At 41.8% G+C, this 19,640-nt stretch overlaps 2 protein-coding genes across 3 annotated transcripts in view; one reads left to right on the forward strand and one right to left on the reverse strand.

The window, feature by feature from the left end:
- nsf.L (N-ethylmaleimide sensitive factor L homeolog) overlaps positions 1-4,337 on the forward strand; it is a 34,482-nt gene extending 30,145 nt beyond the window's left edge. Inside the window, exons 17-20 of one of the 2 annotated variants that reach the window (XM_041575422.1) lie at positions 149-283; positions 1,404-1,517; positions 1,627-1,682; positions 2,974-4,337. In XM_041575422.1, coding sequence (XP_041431356.1) covers positions 149-283; positions 1,404-1,517; positions 1,627-1,682; positions 2,974-3,001 — 333 coding nt within the window. In that variant the 3' untranslated portion in view covers positions 3,002-4,337. 2 annotated transcript variants of the gene reach the window in all.
- A 2,654-nt stretch (positions 4,338-6,991) lies between these two features.
- wnt3.L (Wnt family member 3 L homeolog) lies at positions 6,992-18,728 on the reverse strand. Its single transcript, XM_018234885.2, has 5 exons — positions 18,505-18,728; positions 12,213-12,454; positions 9,456-9,721; positions 8,675-9,161; positions 6,992-7,599 (listed from the first exon to the last, which is right to left on the reverse strand). Exons 1-4 carry the CDS (start codon positions 18,579-18,581, stop codon positions 8,682-8,684), a joined length of 1,065 nt encoding a protein of 354 aa, XP_018090374.1. The 5' UTR covers positions 18,582-18,728; the 3' UTR covers positions 6,992-7,599; positions 8,675-8,681.
- Positions 18,729-19,640: the final 912 nt, after the last annotated feature.

Below are 19,640 nucleotides of genomic sequence, written 5' to 3' on the forward strand. Positions count from 1 at the left end.
TTTCTTATAAAAACTGTAGACATTTTTTAATTAAAGTATATTGGAGATAGGTTTCCAAGTAAAAATTGGATCTTATTTTTTAGCCTTTACATGCCCATAATGATTATAATATGTTCTTCACCATTCATATGCTTCTTTCTCTATAAAGGGTCGCAAGCTGCTAATTATTGGCACCACCAGCCGCAAGGACGTGCTTCAGGAAATGGAAATGCTCGATGCATTTAGCACAACCATCCGTGTCCCAAATATTGTCACAGGTGAACAGCTCATGGAAGCCTTGGAGGTGAGGACTTAATGTCTGCTCTATCAGGAATATGGATTTTGCTCTGTGAAAATGAAATTGCTAAAACATTAGCTAGGGCACTTCTGGTTTAGAAGTTCTAAGGCACACACTCCCTTTTTACTATTGCTGTATTTGTATTAAAGGGGTTGTTCACCTTTAAATTAACTGTTAGTATGCTGTAGAGGGTGATATTCTGAGACAATTTGCAATTGGGTTTCATTTTTTATTATTTGCAGTTTTTGAGTTATTTCGCTTTTTATTCAGCTGCTCTCCATCTTGCAATTTCAGCAATCCGGTTGCTAGGGTCCAAATTCCCCTAGCAACCATGCATTGATGTGAATAAGAGACTGGAATATGAATAGGAGAGGCCTGAATAGAAAGACGAGTAATACAAATGAGCAATAACAATAAATGTGTAGCCTTACAGAGCATTTTATTTTTAGATGGGGTCAGTGACCCCCATTTGAAAGCTGGAAAGAGTCAGAAGAAGAAGGCAAATAGTTAAAAAACTATAAAAATAAATAAATAATGAAGACTAATTGATTAATTGCTTAGAATTGGCCATTCTATAATACATGAAAAGTTAACTTGAACCACCCTTTAATGTAGTGGAATTATTATCAGAGGAATGTGTAATAGTATTCCTGTTGCATGCTGGTCTGACCTACCATAATCCTCCTTATATCTTCCCAGTAAGGGCAGAGACACACGTGGAAATTCGGGCGACTAATCTCCCCACAATTCTTTCCCGCCTGCTAGAATGTAAATCACCGGCGGAATGGCACTCGGAGTGCTTTGTTTTTCCGAAGTCGCCCGAAGTTTCCTCATGAGGCAACTTCAGAAAACGAAGCACTCCGAGTGCCATCCCACTGGTGATTTACATTCTAGCCGGCGGGAGGCAGTTCAGGGAGATTAGTTGCCCGAAGAAGAAGAGATTTGTCGTGACTAATCTTCCCGAATCTGAGCGTGTGTCTCTGCCCTTAGCTTTGTATTATATTCCTGGGACAATAGAACGGAATAATCTACAGGGTTTGTTTTTGAGGCAGATTGCTCTTCAGTCGTTTCAACACGTTCATGAACTTTGCTAACTCTTCGTTTTTTTTTTTGTTTGTTTCAACAGCTCCTGGGGGGTTTCAAGGACAACGAAAGATCAGTAATCGCTAAGCAAGTTAAAGGCAGAAAAGTGCATATTGGAATTAAAAAACTGCTGATGCTAATTGAGATGTCCATGCAGGTAAGGCTGAGACTATCGTTATGATTGGCTTTATCACTACCTGTAATGACTGCAAATCAGAGAAGATTTCTTCTGCCATGACCCTAATTCTGCACTTCTGCTCTTCCAGATGGATCCGGAATATCGGGTTAGCAAGTTCCTTTCTCTTCTCAAAGAAGAGGCGGCGTAAGTATTTGACTCTTGACTTGAGACCGACAGCAGATCCAGCACCCATGCCCCTTGTCTTTAAAGATGATGAATTATGGTATTTGGAGATACAGGTATTGGACCTGTTATCCAGAATGCTCGGGACCTGGGTTTTTCCGGATAATGAATCTTTCTGTAATTTGGATCTTCATACCTTAAATCTACTAGAAAATCACGTAAATATTAAATAAATCCATTTGGCTGGATTTGCTTCCTATAAGGATTAATTATATCTTAGTTGGGATCAAGTACAAGCGACTGTTTTATTATTACACAGAAAAAGGAAATCATTTTTTAAATATTTGGATTATTTTGTTATACTGGAGTCTATGGGAGACGACCTTTCCGTAATTCTGAGTTTTCTGGATAATGGATCCTATACCTGTACCATGATACTACTCCTGATGATGTACAAACTTTACCCATCACAGATTGCCATCCCTCCGGCGATTCCCATTCTGCCAGCGGGAGGCAGTTTGGGGAGATTAGTCGCCCGAAGAAGAGATATTTGTCGCTTGGTGACTAATCTCCCCGAATTTGAGCGTGTGTCTCTGCCCTAAGGCTACAAATGTATTGTTATTGCTACTTTGTATTACTCCTCTTTCTATTCAGGCCTCTCCTATTCATATTCCAGTCTCTTATTCAAATCAATTCATGGTTGCTAGCGTAATTTGGACCCTAGCAACCAAACTATTAAAACTGCAAACTGAAGAACTGCTGAAAATATAGCTAAATAACACAAAAAACACAAATAGAACAATAAAAGCCAATTGTCTCAGAATATCCGTCTCTACATCATTCTAAAAGTCAATTTAAAGGGGTTGTTGACCTTTAAATTATCTGTTAGTATGATGTAGAGAGTGATATTATGAGATGATTCGCGGTTGGTGGTTTTTTTTTTAGTTATTTAGCTTTTTATTCAGCAACTCTCAAGTTTCTAATGTCAGCCATCTGATTACTAGGGTTCAAATTCCCCTAGCAACCATACACTGATTTGAATAAGAGACTGGAATATGAATAGGAGAGGCCTGAATAGAAAGATGAGGAATAAAAAGCAACAGTAACAATAAATGTGTAGCCTTACAGAGCATTTGTTTGTAGATGGGGTCAGTGACCCCCATTTGAAAGAGTCAGAAAAAAAAGGCAAATAACAAAAAATAAATAATGAAGACCAATTGAAAAGCCACTTAGAATTCAACATTCAATAACATACTAAAAGTTAACCAACCCCCTTAATGTTGCTAACCAGAACTTCTCTTCTTTCTTCAAGAGAACCGGTGCATCGTGGCTATGACTAACACAATTCCCCTCCCAGATGGAAGCCAACATTGAAGCCGTTAACCACATGAAGACGTTTTAACATTCCCCAAAGAGCTGCTCTCCCTCAGAAGGCTGGATTCTCCCACTGCGCTACTGGCTCTGCCACGTCTCCATCACACGGTGCATGTTCTTAATAAACAACTTCTCCTCCGTCATCTGAGGCTGTCGCAATATCTCCTTCACTTTTCAGCTTCCTCAACTGCCGATACCCAAAGCAGTCTGTGAATCCACTGCTGTTGTTTTAGTCGGTATTCCGTAACTCTGACATGTCTGTTGGCCTAGAGCTTTTCCCATCGGGCACCCATTGGTAAGCTTATGCAAATTAGGGGCAGGGAGGGAAATCGTGTGACTTTTTGTCACAAAACAGGGAAGTAAAAAATGTTTTTCCCCTCCCGTTCCCAGGTTATGGTTCGGTATTCGGCCGAATCTTTCGCGAAGGATTCGAGGGTTCGGCCGAATCCAAACCAATGGATTCGGTGCATCCCTAATATATACTGTACCTCCATACCCTAGTATACAATTCTGCATGTAAATCTATGGTAAACACAACTATACCACCATGCTCTAGTGCAGGGATCCCCAACCTTTAAACCCGTGAGCAACATTCAGAAGTAAAAGGAGTTGGGGAGCAACACAAGCATGAAAAATGTTCCTGGGGTGCCAAATAAGGGCTGTGATTGGCCATTTAGTAGCTGTAATGTGGATTGTCAACCAACACTGAGGCTCTGTTTGGCAGTACATCTGGTTTTTACACAACCAAAACTTGCCTCCAATCCTGGAATTCAAATATAAGCTCCTGTTTTGAGGCCACTGAGAGCAACATCTATGGGTTTGGGGAGCAACATGTTACTCACGAGCTACTGGTTGGGGATCACTGCTCTAGTGCATCAGATAAATGGAAGAAATCAATTAAATCCAAGGTCCAGACATTGTATTATAATAATAATAATGATGGATGATTTCTAGTGCAGGGATCACAGGCTTAGGCTTTGCATGCAACGCTCAACTCTGCGAGTCTGCAGTGGGGGATATGGTGGACACATTGAGTATCTTAGATAAGAGCCAATGGGATTTATGGGGTCCAGCCTTCCACCTCCCCCCCCAATGAGTGTAATAACTGTTGGATCGTTGGTCCTAAGATGTCCTCTTGATAAGTGCTGTGATTATTATGTAGCTGCTTTTCTTTGCCTCCCTCACCTTTCACACCCCACCTTTCCACTCCACTGTACATGTATATTTTTATTGTGAATTTCGAGTATTTCGTGGGATATCTCAGCCGAAACCAGTTACAGTAAAGTCATTATTTATCCGTCACGCCTGCCTCGTCTGAGTTTTATCTGCGGCGGATTTGATCAACGAGGGCGCTACCCCTAAACCGAACCTAAACCCACATATTGTAGATATCACTCCGGAGAACCGATTTCTCTAGTCCTCATCGCTTTATTTGAAAAAATGCACAACGTGTTTCGGATCGGGTGATCCTTCCTCAGGTGCTCAAGGATCACATGATGTGCATTTTTCAAATAAAGTGGTTACCGACTAGAGAAATCGGTTCTCCAGAGTGATATCTACAATTTGTGAAAGTTTGGAAGCTCTGGTGGTGCTTTACTCTGAAGGTGAACCCCAAAAAGTGTGCATGTCTTCAAACCTAAACCCATTGCATCTGTTATTGTTTGAGTTTTATAGAATGTTTATGTCTCCTTTAGGCTCATTTACAAAGGCAGTGCATTGTACAAAGTAGGGATGCACCAAATCCACTATTTTGGATTCGACCGAATCCTTCGCGAAAGATTCAGCAGAATAATGAACCAAATCTGAATCCTAATTTGCATATGCAATCTTAGATTCGGTGCATCCCTAGTACAAAGTGCCATTTTCATACAGATATATTGCATATAATTTTGTGTGAAGATGTGGAATTGTCTCCCTGAATCAGTGGTACAGGCTGATACATTAGATAGGTATAAGAAGGGGTTGGATGGTGTTTAGCAAGTGAGGGAATACAGGGATATGGGAGATAGCTCATAGTACAAGTTCGTCCAGGGACTGGTCCCATTGCATCTTGGAGTCAGGAAGGAATTTTTTAACTGGCAGTTAGACAGGTTATATATACAGTAGACTTACGGTTGAACTTGATGGATGTGGTTTTTTGTTTTTTTTCTACCATAAATTACTATGTGACAGATTTACTAAAGGGCGAAGTGACTAATGCTGGCGACCATTCGCCATCGTTACCATTTTTAGGCTAGCGCTGTCTGAACGAATTTTCACCTGGCGTAGTATTAGGATGGCTGCAAAGCCGTCGCTGGCAAATTTTCGCCCCTTAGTAAATTAACATGATCTTACTCAAATTGTAACAAAACTTCAGCATTATGTTCCCAAAGGCTGTTCTATTCAGACTATCCAGGAGGGGGCAGCAAATACTGATATATCATGCTTCTGCACTAAAATGCTAGACGGAAGAAATATATACAACTATAAAGACTGCACACAATCATAAGAGATCGCTGACCTTTTGACGATATAAAGACATATAATCAAAAGGAAACGGCCTTTATTTATTAGAATCTTCTCTACTGTGGAATCAGTAAAAACCATGTACAATGCTGTGTTACTGCAGTTTCACAGCAGGGGGCACCGGTGAGTCTTTCCACTGTAAGATCCACCAGGATCCAGTTGTTTATAGAAAGTGCACATCCCTTAAGAAGACATTACGTCCATTCATAGCAGTTCCCCCCTATCTGTACGGCAGGTAAAGGTCACACTGTATCTGTATTAGGCCGGGATGACAGACCCCTTCACTCCTCCGCACTCAGCTGTCAGTAGCAAGTAATCCGCTGACTGCCAGCTAATGTAAAAGGCCAAATCCCCGCGTCTCCCTCCTCCCAACCTTTCCAAATCTTTACTGGGAAAGGTACAAATGGAAAGGTTATGTGCAAAGCAGCGACCAACACTGACCCATAGAAGGGACGTCATGTCTGGTCTCGTATCCCAAATAAGCCCTGGCCTTTCAATTTATACAAAACCAGTATTTTGTGACAAACCAGGGTGACAGTTGTAAGTCAAGAGACCAGTTCATAGTCAGGGCAAAACCACTTTAGGGAATTAACAAGGGCACCCAGGAGAGTCGTTGGCCCCAGGAAGGTCCATAATATCAGGTCTAGTAGGGTTCTCCTCCTCCAGTGTCTGTAAGACGACAAGCTGGAGATTGTTTTATAGAAGGTTTACTTTGCCTTTAATAATCGGTCCATGGATAACCAAGATCTATATAAAGTTTCATGACAAATTTTCAGACGATTCCCACCGGTGTTACAAGTCTTTGCCTTTATTTATTCTCTGCTTCAATGTTTGTAAAAAATCTAGAAAACGAATTAAGGATATAGCTAACAACATGAGTTGCATTTACCGGTCGAATTAAATACTGCCCATAGAAATGTCCTCTTTACACGTCTTGCAAGTACAGGTGTGGGATCCGTTATCCGGAAACTCGTTATCCATCTCCCATGAAGATCCAAATTACAGAAAGATCCATTATCTGGAAGCCCCCAGGTCCCAAGCAACTGGATTACAAGTCCCATACCTGTATGATAATTTGGCCAGAGAAATTTAATTTTTTTTTTCCATTACAGCCTTTAAAAAAGGGTTTCCTCATCTGAGCAATCATGGCTGCCCCCAGCGATATATGCAAACAGGAAGTTAAAGTTAGACCCCTCCCCTTCGGTGACTCAGAATGAGTTTTAGTTGGTCTTAATCACCCACCACAATCCAAGTGCACTAAAATACCCTGGGAAACAGAAAGAATAAGAGACCGAACACAGGAATTTTTTTTTTCTCCAAATATATATTTGTAATATATTATATATAATCTTAGTAAACTCACAGAGTATATACATACATTGTATAATAAATATATATATAAATGATTTAGAATATAAATGTCCAAGAGACGTCGATGATCATCTCCGTAGTTTGGGACAAAGGTATTTCCGATACTGTGACCCTGGGCTGGAATGGAAAGTCTGGGAAATCTGGAACCTTCATCTCTGTTGGAGAGAGTGGTGGCCCAACACTGGTGCCTTTAGATTGGATTATATTAAGGTGTTGCTACAGGTTTAGGTTTGCCTTATGTCTGTTTGCAGACACTAACTTTCCTGTATAGCTATCAAACCCCTCCTATTGTGTTATAATTACTATAAAAAAGTATCTGGTGCTTGGCCTGATATCACTAGGGCTGTGTGGCCTTCTGAAAGTTGCCAGTAATAGAATGCTTAAGGCATAGATAGATTAAATATTCCTCCGCAGTAAGCACAATTCAGCAGGAACAGCTCCCTAAGTGTTCTCATATTCCAAGAGAGACCCTAAAACTAAACTTAATTCAGTTGGGAAGCTAAAGAAAGCAAATGTTCTCGCTACATTTAACCCTACTCTCCTGGTTCCTATGGCCAAGTAAGAGTTGCGTCTATTCCTGAAGTCAAACTAGTTCAGCCTTGTTCTTCATCTGTGGGATGGTCGTGCTTCAGGTGGAACCAGCTCCTTCCAGCGGAGGTGACACAGTGATACGTTCTTCAGCAGGAGCCTGTGGATAGAAATGGTAGAATGTTCTTTGAGTTCTACTGCAGATGCCAACGGTGGCTTGAGACATTTCAGTGCAGCAGAAGCAGAGGGCCATGGTTTAGGTCTTTTTGGAAGAAGACTTGGGATCTAGGAATCCATTCAGGACTCTCCTATATGTTTTAGACGTACTGGTGTAAACTACAACAGTAGGAACTTTAACCTGAATCCCTTCCTAAATAAAAGGTCAGTAGTGATGGACTCAAGAAGGTGTGATGATCACTTTTTCTGGATGATTTAGCGTTACATGGCTTTGTTGTGACATATAAAGTTTATTAAACGTTTAGGATGCACAGAATCCATCATTTTTAGATTCTACCAAATCCAAATTTGCATATTCAGGTTTATGAACAACAGCATGCAGTTGTCCAGAGCTCCAACGTCACATGACGTCAAGGGTCCAGATTTAGTTAGTTTGAACTGGTAGCCTTCAAAAAGTGCTAGGATATGTTCGTTATTATGGATTCGGTGCACCCCCTTTTGGCAAAAATGCATAGTTTGGTTGATTTTTAGCGGAATCGATTCCCAATCACAGCATGAAACCTTGTAGGGAATGGCCCTTGGTTGGGGTCCCCAACCTTTCTTACTCGTGAGCCACATTCAAATGTAAAAAGAGTTGGGGAGCAACACAAACATGAAAAAAACCTGGAGGTGCCACATATGGGCTGTGATTTGCTATTTGACAGCCACTATGTGGACTGTCAGCCTACAGGAGACTCTCTTTGGCAGTAGACCTGGTATTTATGCAAGCAAAACTTGCCTCCAAGCCTGGAATTCAAAAATAATCACCTACTTTGAGGCTGCTGGGATCAACATCCAAGAGGTTGTTGAGCAACATGTTACTCACGAGCTACTGGTTGGGGATCACTGATCTATGGTGTCTCTGGCCAACTTTAAGAAGAAGAAGGGGCTGTACTACGTCTAAGAAATATGCATCCCTATGGGTTGGGAACCTATGACCTGAAAGAGCTCTTGGAATAAAGAAATATATCAATTATGATTAAGCTCATTGCTGCTCAATGAATCAAGAGATTTAGTACCTTGGTTTCACTTGCAGGTGTGGACATCATAGATGCGCACGCATTCTTGGCAACTCACATAACAGCACCAGTGGAAAATGCAGTGACACTTCTCCTTGCGTTTCTCAGTGCGTGTGTTGTGACCCCTTCCACAACACAGGAGGTCACATCCATCAATCCCATGAGATGTCACATTACAGGAACGGCCCTGGGTCCCAAACGATCCGGTTTCTGCATTGGGTTCACAAAAGTTGGGGGATGTTTCATAGTACACAAGGTCCCTCTCGGTGGGAGGTTTAAAGAGTGAGTATTTGGACCTCAGTGTTTCTACCCAACCTCGGGATTCCCGGTGCTTCTCCACTGACATCTCAGAGGCACTGTCATACTTATCCTTTAGGTGATCCCCAATAGCTCGAAAGTCAGGTTGGGACCACCAGCAAGTTTTAACCTCACAGCTGCCAGAGAGACCATGGCATTTACATCGGAGGTGTATGTGGTCAAGGATGGTCTAAGAGAAGACAAAAATACATCATTATCAGAAAATTTTAAAGAAAATGATGGATGGATGGTGCAATACAAAGGGAAACTAAAGAACTGAAGCTTGGATGACGGTGTCTTTCAACAGGTCAATTGTCCGAAACACAAACCCAATGGCAGCTGCCTATAGGGGCAAACGTCTCTAACTGAAGCATTGGGTAGGAGCATTCTGATGGCACCTTACAGAGGTAAAACGTGGCATCTTGAAATGATGGCTCTAATAAATTGGGAAGGAATTGGGGTTCATAGTTTCTTTATTACTCACCGCTCTTCCTGCCTCGTTGTTGTGTCGGTTCATAGCCGATCTGGCGTCTGGCCTGTTCTCTCTGGCATCAGCAAATTCGCGGGACACCAGAACTCCAAAGTCCGCATCCTCGCTGCAGCCACCCCACTTCCAACCATCTCCAGAGGAGCCTTTGTGGTGAGAGTCACAGCCGCAGATTGTGGAACTGCCTTCAGCACAAGAACGAGTTACAGCAAAGGCCACTCCGGCAGAGGCAATGGCGTGGACAAAGGCTGATTCACGGGTGGCTGAAAATGACACACTCTTGGTTACAGCTTTGTTATACACGATCAACCCAACAGATTCATGTGCTGTATGGCTATGACTTCCAAGAACCTCAAAAAGACCAACAATCCTCCCTCAATCTATTATTTTTCCTGCTGCAAACAACTCAATCATGCTGTTTGGCACCTGGGCAGTCTAGAATCCTGCCTCAAGCTAGAAAATGGTAACGATCGGGGAATAGGTGAACTTTGAATCTAACAATTTGTACCAGCAATAACTTTGCTAGAAGTCTTGAAGGAGCAGTAATAAACAGGTCAATGGCATCACCAATAAAACCAGTGAATTTTACACCATCTAATGATATGTAGCTCCTCTACTTCTCTCGCTTACTTTCATTTCGAGACAATTAGGTGGAACAATTCTGAAAAGAGAGAGGGGGGGCTGCAAAAAAGAGAGGGGCAGGAGGATATCACACCGCAGATCTGGGATGGAGAGGAGAAGGGATTAAGTCTACTGTTAAAAGGCTTCCTCCCTCCTTCCCAGTTCGGCCAGTTACCTGCTGGGACGCTCAATTCCCTTTTGTGTGCTGGTGTCACAGTGTATTAGTGACATAATGATGGGCGTCCTTGGGACCTGTGTGTTACCAGACTGCCATTTCCCTGTCGGTTCGTAGCAACAGGCCCTTCGGCAGACTACGTACTGTCCCGTAATGGAGGAGTCCCCCTCTCAGTCTAAGGATGGGGGCAGCGAAAGGGCGTGTGAATAGCCCCAGAGTCCTGCTGGGCCAGGAACCCCTCTCAGCCTCGCAGTGGGGAGGCTTAAACTCCTTTTTATTCAACACTAAGCTCATTTCACTCATTCACTTTCTGTGCTACTGATCCGGCAGCCTCCGTGTGAGAGCAAACCTTGCAGATTCTCCTCTCTGGGAACTTGCTCGGCGTTCTGCCCCTCTCTCACACTTCTCTTCGCTCCCTGTATTTGCTCTTTCCGACTCTATATCATGATGTGTGGTTGTTGACATGGGCTGTGACTAGGGTTGCCACCATATCTAGAAAAAAATACTGGCCTTCCTATATATTTTCTTTTTTCCCTATTAAAACCATTTGGATCCACCATCATTTTTACCGGCAACCCTAGCTGTGACAGACCAGCTCCTAGCATACTGTACATACACCATTTAGTTCTATAACGAATCGCACGAATGTCAAAGTGAAGTTACCATTGGTTCCTTTGGATAAAGTCAAGATTTTGATAAAGTTCATGGGTGCCAACCAAGTGAGTGGTTCCTAAAGCGTTTCTAAAAGTAAAGTACTGACAAACCCAAGCTAGTGTAGGTGCTATGGTAAATTCAGTATTCAGTCACATACACAGGTGCTCCTAAATGACTTACAATATTTAAACTTGGCTTCCAAGAACATCAATTAGAGGGCAAACCCTCATAGACTCCAGGGGGCACACATTTATTCTATATTGTAACCTTCTCAATCTAGTTCACAAGGTCCCCTTGCCCTGAATTGTAAGGCCTTCTATCAATGTTCACTGTGTCCTTTCACCCCAGGCGCTGGACTACATCCTCCACTTCTTCATTGAGGGGTTCCAAGAGAAATAATGAGACTTGTCCCCTATCCTTTATAAAATAGTCGTTACCTGACGCTAGACAGCTGCCATAGCATTTCCAGGTAAGCTCTACCCAAGTTATACAGACAAGGAACCAAGTTCACACATGTTGTGGGGATACACTAGACTGCAAGATCCATGGACATTAGTGGTATGCAGCTTGTGGAGATACACTAGACTAGAAGATTCCATGGAAATTGGTGGCACACATGTCGTGGGGATACACTAGACCAGAAGATCCAATGGACATCAGGGACACAAAGGTTCTGTGGATATACTAGACTGCAAGATCCCATGGATGTTAGTGGCACACAGCTTGTGGGGATACTCTAGAATAGAAGATCCCATGGAAATTGGTGGCCCACAGGTTGTCAGGAAACACTAGACTAGAAGATCCCATGCATATCAGGGGCACACAGGTTGTGGGAATACACTAAACTGGAAGATCCCATGGATACCAGGGACACAAAGGTTGTGGGGTGCACTAGACTAGAAGATCCCATGGAAATTGGTGGCACACAGGTTGTGGGGATACACTAGACCAGAAGATCCAATGGACATCAGGGACACAAAGGTTCTGTGGATATACTAGACTGCAAGATCCCATGGATGTTAGTGGCACACAGCTTGTGGGGATACTCTAGAATAGAAGATCCCATGGAAATTGGTGGCCCACAGGCTGTCAGGAAACACTAGACTAGAAGATCCCATGCATATCAGGGGCACACAGGTTGTGGGGATGCAGTAGACTAGAAGATCCCATGGATACCAGGGACACAAAGGTTGTGGGGATACACTAGAGTGGAAGATCCTTTGGACATCATGCAAAAAAGGTCAAATATTTTATACTGAAGTTATAGAGGTGCACATTATAGAGGATACTTTCTTCTGCAGTACCTTTGTCCAGTACCGGTCCGAAGATAGCCAGGCTGTCGTGAATGGTGGTGCAGTTCCAGCGGCGACCCCTGAACTGATGCTGACATTCTTGAATTCCCAGCTTTATCCCCTCTGCTACGCTGGGCATGATCTCAATGTAGTTCCGGCAGAACCGCATCTGTTTCGGGACAAGACCTGGTATAGATCCACAGAGGATTGGCTGCGACCCAAGGGAGCTGTACTGCTGGCCGAGTGCCAAGGACCTGGGCAAAAAGTAAAATGGAATGCCTATTACTGGGACATTCAACAGAGAACCCAATATTTACTATCTGCAGGGTCAGAAATGTTCAAGGATGGGGAATCTGAGCCATGGGCTTTGCCGACCTCAGCAAAGCCCCAAAGAAACCATGTTTATAAATGCTGCCTGTGCCTCCACATTGTGCCCAATGATGGTACTGTTGTAATTATGATAGCGGTGCTACAGTCTTTGTGCTCCATGTGATTTCCAGCGAAACATTATCAGCACCCAGGCAGCTGCAAGGCCAACCTAAAATGTCACCTCTTTTTCTGGAGGTTGTTTACAACTGCTGCCATCCCTCAACACTCCCACGGACGACAGGCCGCTGGCTTAATGGGTTTTATGTGAAGTCACTAAAGCTGATCTTAAAACACAGAATATGGTCTAACTTTCGCCACATAATTATAACCTATGATGATTATAATTATAAAGACGCACATACAAGTGTAGATCCATGCTCACCACCACTTATTGAGCCAGTAATAAAGTTAAAAACAGGGAAAAAGTCTTAAAAATATAGTAATTTTATTTGTTTATCCAAGGTTTATCCAAGGAGACATAGCAAAATGGGTGATGTTCCTGGCAAAATTAGGATGAGCCTTGTGTCCCTTTCCCATTTCAATTATTCTTTCTACGTCCTACTTGTTCTCCTCTGCCCTTCAGTCCGAAACAGGTTTTTCACTGCTCTGAAGGATTTGGGGGGCAAACAATGAAGGGGCTTGAAGCATCTAGCTGAAACCCATTGTGTACAACACTGGAACTTATAGTGCACCTCATATAAGAACGTTAGAAAATGATCAAAAAAATCTGATTTAATATGTAAAGCACATTCGTGTCTGAGTTTAGGCCAATGGCATAAGCATATTTCCTCCAGCTGAAAAAAACATGATCACCCTGAGCCTATGGGGTAAATTTATCAAAGAGTGAAGTTCCGCCACTAGAGTGAAATTCCGCAGCTCACAATTTGGGGCCGATTCATGAAGCTCGAGTGAAGGATTCGAATTAAAAAAACTTCGAATTTCGAAGTGTTTTTTGGGCTACTTCGACCATCGAATGGGCTACTTCGACCTTCGACTACGAATACGACTACGAATTTAACGATTCGAACTAAAAATCGTTCGACTATTCGACCATTCGATAGTCGAAGTACTGTCTCTTTAAAAAAAACTTCGACCCCCTAGTTCGGCAGCAAAAAGCTATCGAACTCAATGTTAGCCTATGGGGAAGGTCCCCATAGGCTTGCCTAAGTTTTTTTGATCGAAGGATATTCCTTCGATCGTTGGATTAAAATCCTTCGAATAGTTCGATTCGAAGGATTTAATTGTTCGATCGAAGGAATAATCCTTCGATCGTTCGATCGTAGGATTTGCGCTAAATCCTTCGACTTCGATATTCGAAGTCGAAGGATTTTAGTTCCTAGTCGAATATCGAGGGTTAATTAACCCTCGATATTCGACCCTTCATACATCTGCCCCTTAATTTCTAAAGGATTTTGAAAGGCATATTTATCAATGGGTGAAAGTGAAAGTTCACCCTTTGATAAATACACCTTTAAAAATCCCATAATAATGAATGGGAAGTGGCTGAATTTCACTCTAGTGGCGGAACTTCACTATTAACTTCACTCTTTGATAAATATACCCCTATACCACCATTCAGATCAGTCTATACTATAGACACCTGGCACTTCTACTGAACCCCCATCAAAGATTATTGGGGAAATGAAGTCAATGTGAAATAAATGAAGGAGAGAAAAAAAATATCCTCCTTTAATTTCATCGGACCCAATATTTTTACAAATGTCAAGTCCCGTCTTCCATCCTCAAGCCCTTCCAATCTCCACCCAGTTGACTTAAGTCTTTCAAAGCTGACACTTTTATTCTGGTAACAGATAACTGTGTTGATTTGTGAACCCCCTCCCTCTCCTACCTCTACCCCTGACTGGACACACTCCATGCATTGGTGAGCCCTCTCTCCTGTTCCTCGGGGAGATCTCATTACAAAGGGCTTAAGCCTCCAGATCTGTAGTGTATCCCATCCAGAGAAAGCCTGCCCAGACAATACTGCTCATCCCAAAACCTAATCCTCGGACAATAAGGATTAGGATGCTCCGGATATTACCTACTGACCACCCATTCCAGGTCAGCCAGCTGGGTATCACAGAAATATTCTAAAGGGGCGGCCATGATCCATCAGGACCAGATTCTTGCAATGAGAAGAAGACTCCTAAACTCCGGACAGGATCACTAAGCTCAGGCTCATAATAGACCTGGACATATCAATATTCCAGAATATTGACAGAATAAAGATAAGGTCAAGGGGAAACTCCACCATTGCCCGTAGTGTTTTGGTTGACTTTATTTTTTTGAAGGACCCTTGTTAAAAGAAAACAATCTAAAGCTTATTGCTGAAATAGAAAGTCTTCTACTAGAAGTGCTATAATGCTTGCCACTGTGGGATCTATTATCTAGAAAGCTGCAATGGGTTCTTCTTTCTTGACCTAAAGGAACAGGAGACCCCTACTGCCAGCTTTGGGTGCTTCTCCATTTCCATAAGGTATCAAGAAGTCCTTAGGTTACTAACAATGCTTAGGATCCTGGATTGAGGACATTGGCCGAGAAGAATAAAGATTTCATGAGACTTAGCCTCCACCAAAATAGACCAACTAATATATATTAATGTATAATTACAAGTTCTCCAACGGAAAACTCAAGCAAAACGTCCTCCTCCCGTTTGAGGCGAAACACTTATCTTATTGCTCTAAGGAAAAACTTTATCATCAGCTCACGTTTTCATATCCTTCTAAAGAACAATAAAAAAAATATTAATGATGTTATAAAATTTATTCAGAATGCAATTATTTTTTAATTTATTGACCAAACAGCCCAATTACAGACTGAAGCCTTTATTCCCCATTGGGAAAAAAAAAAATCATTGTCTAAAGCAAATTTTTCTTATAGAAAAATACTGGTCTTGTTTTTCTTTTAATACTGTATATTAATGATGGGCGAATTTCTCCCGTTTCACTTCACCGAAAAATTCGTGAATTTCAATGGCGAAAAATTTGCGAAATATTTGTCAAACTCGAAAATTGCCGCCCGCTTCTATTTAGACGCCATCGTCAATTTTGACGTCACCGTTAAAGTCAATGGGCATCCAAAACTTTTTGTTGTCTGCAAATTTTTGTGGGAGTTTCGATAGCGGCGAAACGTGGAAAATCACCGCGAATTCGCACCAGGAGAATTTATTCGCCCACCACTACTTTATATGTAAGTTATGGAAGCTTTTAAGCTTTCCCTACTAAATTATTACTGAATGATATAAGATGACGCTTTAAGGAGAAATGGAGTTTTCCGTACAAAGGGTCTCTCCTTAATTTGGATCTCCCTACCTTAAGTCTACAAAAAAATCATTTAAACATGAATGAAACCCAGTAGGATAGTTTTTGCTTCCAACAAGGATTCATTATTCACAATCTGATATAAATACGGGTATGGGATCCATTATCCAGAAACCCGTTATCCAAAAGCTCTGGATTACGGGATGGCCGTCTTCCATAGACTCCATTTTATCCAAATAATTCAGATTTTAAAAAACAATTTCCTTTTTCTGTGTAATAATAAAACAGTCGCTTGTACTTGACCCAACTAAAATATAATTAATCTTAATTAGAGGCAAAACCAGCCTATTGGGTTTATTTCATGTTTACATGATTTTCTAGTAGACTTAAGGTATGAAGATCCAAATTACAGAAACATCAATTATCCGGAACACCCCAGGTCCAGAGTATTCTGGATATCAGGTCCTACACCTGTACTTGATCCCCAGTTAAGATATAATTAATCCTTATTGGAAGCAAAACCAGCCTATTGGGTTTATTTCATGTTTATATGATTTTCTAGTAGACTTAAGGTATGAAGATCCAAATTGTGTAAATACCCATTATCTGGAAAACCCCAGGTCCCAAGCATTCTAGATAACAGGTCCCATACCTGTATGCTTAGGAACACTTTCTTGAAATCATAAAGACATTTAAAAAAAAACATTTAAATTAAATTCCATTCCATGAACAGGTCTGCAAGAAATTTTATGCTAAAATATTTTAAATATGACGTTTACATTATATATAATAAAAAAAATATTATTTTAATAATTATTTAATAATTTACTTTATTTAAAAAAAAAACAATAGTAATACACAGCCTTGGAATGATAATGTAAAGTTTTTACAGCATAGAATTGTTGCAAAAGAATGTTGGGGGTTCTTATTGGGTTTTCCTAGCAGAAATCAGTGAGGAGTTAGAGAAGACTGACAAAAAATTAAGAACTTTTCTTTCCTTAATCAGAAGCGGAGTAACGTTAAAGGGCAAATTACACGCAGGGGAGAGGAGAGATGATATTTTTTAGGATCTGCTCATGGTTACTTGTCTGTGCAGTCATATAGATACAGGTTATTTTATCCAAATAATCCACATTTTAAAAAAATGATTTCCCTTTTCTGTGTAATAATAAAACAGTCGCTTGTACTTGATCCCAACTAAGATATAATTAATCCTTATTGGGTTTATTTAATGTTTATATGATTTTCTAGTAGACGTAAGGTGTGAAGATCCAAATTACAGAAAGATGTATTATCCGGAAAGCCCCAGGTCCTGAGCATTCTGGATAACAGGTCCCATAAGTGTGCTTGATCCCAACTAAGCAAAACCTGCCTATTGGCTTTATTTCATGTTTACATGATAATTTGCCTTGTACTTTATTATCTTTCTCTCTCTTTCTGTAATTCACCCTGTATCCCCAGACATATATCTTATAAATATATATATATATATATATATATATATATATATATAAATAGATATAGAAATAGATATAGATATATACAGTAAGGGGCAGATTTATCAAGGGTAGAATTTCGAATAAAGAAAAACTTCGAAATTCATATAAAAAAAAGACCAACGGAAACTTGTTAAAAAAAGCTTTTTTCTGGGTGCATAGTCCGTATTCTAACTGAAGTTTTTTGAAGTCCACCTATTGGCACCAAATAGGTTCTAGGAGGTCCCCCGTAGGCTAAAACAGCAATTCGGCAGGTTTTAGATGGCGAATGGTCAAAGTCGAATTTTTTAAAGAGACAGTACATGATAAATTTTGATATTCAAATTTTTTTCAAATTTGAATCGAATTTGGACTATTCCCTAGTCAAAGTACACAAAAATAGCTCCAATTCGATAAATCTGCCCCCTGATATAATTTGTGCCTTCACTTTCTTTTTTTCTTGTGGGTGCAGGTTCAAATTAAAATATAAAGTAGTTTTAGAGGGACCCGCTCTCCTTGTATTGGGAATTAGAAACTTCTTTATTCAAACACGGGTATTGTTTGAGTATAGACGTTTTCAATTCACAATACGTGCGAGTGCGGGTCCTTCTAAAACGACTTTATATACAGTATATATATATATATATATATATATATATATATATATATATATATATATATATATCAAGTGCTATAGAGCTGTTGAGTTCAATACCTCTGTCTGTTCAGCCTCTCAGTCTGTCTATTATTATTATTATTATAATATAGAATATAAATACATATAATTCTAAAGTCTTTAACATAAAGGATTAGGCAGGACAGGGTTGAGTGGGTGCTGCAGTTGAGTGGAGGTTGGGTGCTGCAGGAGTGGGTGCTGCAGGAATGGGTGCTGCAGTTGAGTGGAGTTTGGGTGCTGCAGGAGTGGGTGCTGAGTGGAGGTTGGGTGCTGCAGGAGTGGGTGCTTCAGGAGTGGGTGCTGATTGGAGGTTGGGTGCTGCAGGAGTGGGTGCTTCAGGAGTGGGTGCTGAGTGGAGGTTGGGTGCTGCAGGAGTAGGTGCTGCAGGAATGGGTGCTGCAGTTGAGTGTAGGTTGGGTGCTGCAGGAGTAGGTGCTTAAGGAGTGGGTGCCGAGTGGAGGTTGGGTGTATGGCACCCACTGGGAGTAGCTGAGTGTAGGGGGTAATAATAAAGAGTCTCTTACCACCAGATGGGGTAACCTGCCAATACCGGGGCAGCGGAGAAGATCCAGAGGAGGTGTAAGAGACGGAGTCTGTCCATGGGGGGCGCTGGGTTTCCCTGGAGAATTCGGCAGGTGTTGGGGGGAGTGAGTGATCCCTAATGGGGAGGTGAGACACGTTCCATGTGAAGCAGGTCTGTCCTCTCTGTGTGTCTGTCTGTCTGGGGGCAGGGGTGTAGGTGCATTTTATAACCTTCCTTGTCTGATTATGTCGAGGGGGAAAGAAAAAAGCTGAATGTCATTAGGCAGCCAATCCCTGAGCCCTGGGACAAAGTAAGGGAACCCTCCCTATTTAGGGCTGTCAGTCAAGCAGCTCCCCCCCCCGCACTTCATGTTAATTTAAATATCCCTCGCCCCCTCCCAACTCTGTCTTCTCCAGTTCTGCATCTGCACTTTCCTCCTCTTCTGCTCCTTCCCCTTCATCACTACAACTCCCATAATCCTCGCTGGCATTTTGCAGCAACAAAGAACTAGTAAAGGAACGTAGGCTGATCTTCTGAGTCTTTCTACCCAAATAAATGTGGATGTATAAACGCATGACTTGGGTGGGGGGGTGTTCACCAATCCCTCCTGTGCAGTGTCGGAACTGGGATACCAGGGGCCCACCACAAAACATTAGGCTAAGGGCCCACTTTCCAAACTATTGTACCTCCTCTCCTCACTCAACCTCTATTCTCCTAGTCTCTTTGCTCTACATACTATACTCTATTCTTCCATTATTTAGCCTCTTTGTTCTCATAAAGAAATAGGGAATGGCCATAAAATAGGCCAAAAGTTTAGCAGCATGAGGGGCCACTGACACCTGGGCCCACCGGGAGTTTTCCTGGTATCCCAGTGGGCCAGTCCGACACTGCTCCTGTGGCTTCTAACACTCCACACACATTGGGTGGGCTGCCTGTAAGGTTAGACTGTAAATGCCGATTGGTGGGGTTGGCAAAGAGCAGATCTACCATCGACACCCTTGGCCAAGTGGGAGGATCTGACAGTTTGGCCTCCAAACCAACAATTGGATCATAATATGGACCTTGCCGCTACCCTTGGGACCAACTCCCCACCCTCTGGTCACATGTCTGTACATAAATACCTCCTCCTTCCATCCT

This window comes from Xenopus laevis, chromosome 9_10L (assembly GCF_017654675.1).
Source record: "Xenopus laevis strain J_2021 chromosome 9_10L, Xenopus_laevis_v10.1, whole genome shotgun sequence".
Classification (NCBI taxonomy): domain Eukaryota; kingdom Metazoa; phylum Chordata; class Amphibia; order Anura; family Pipidae; genus Xenopus; species Xenopus laevis.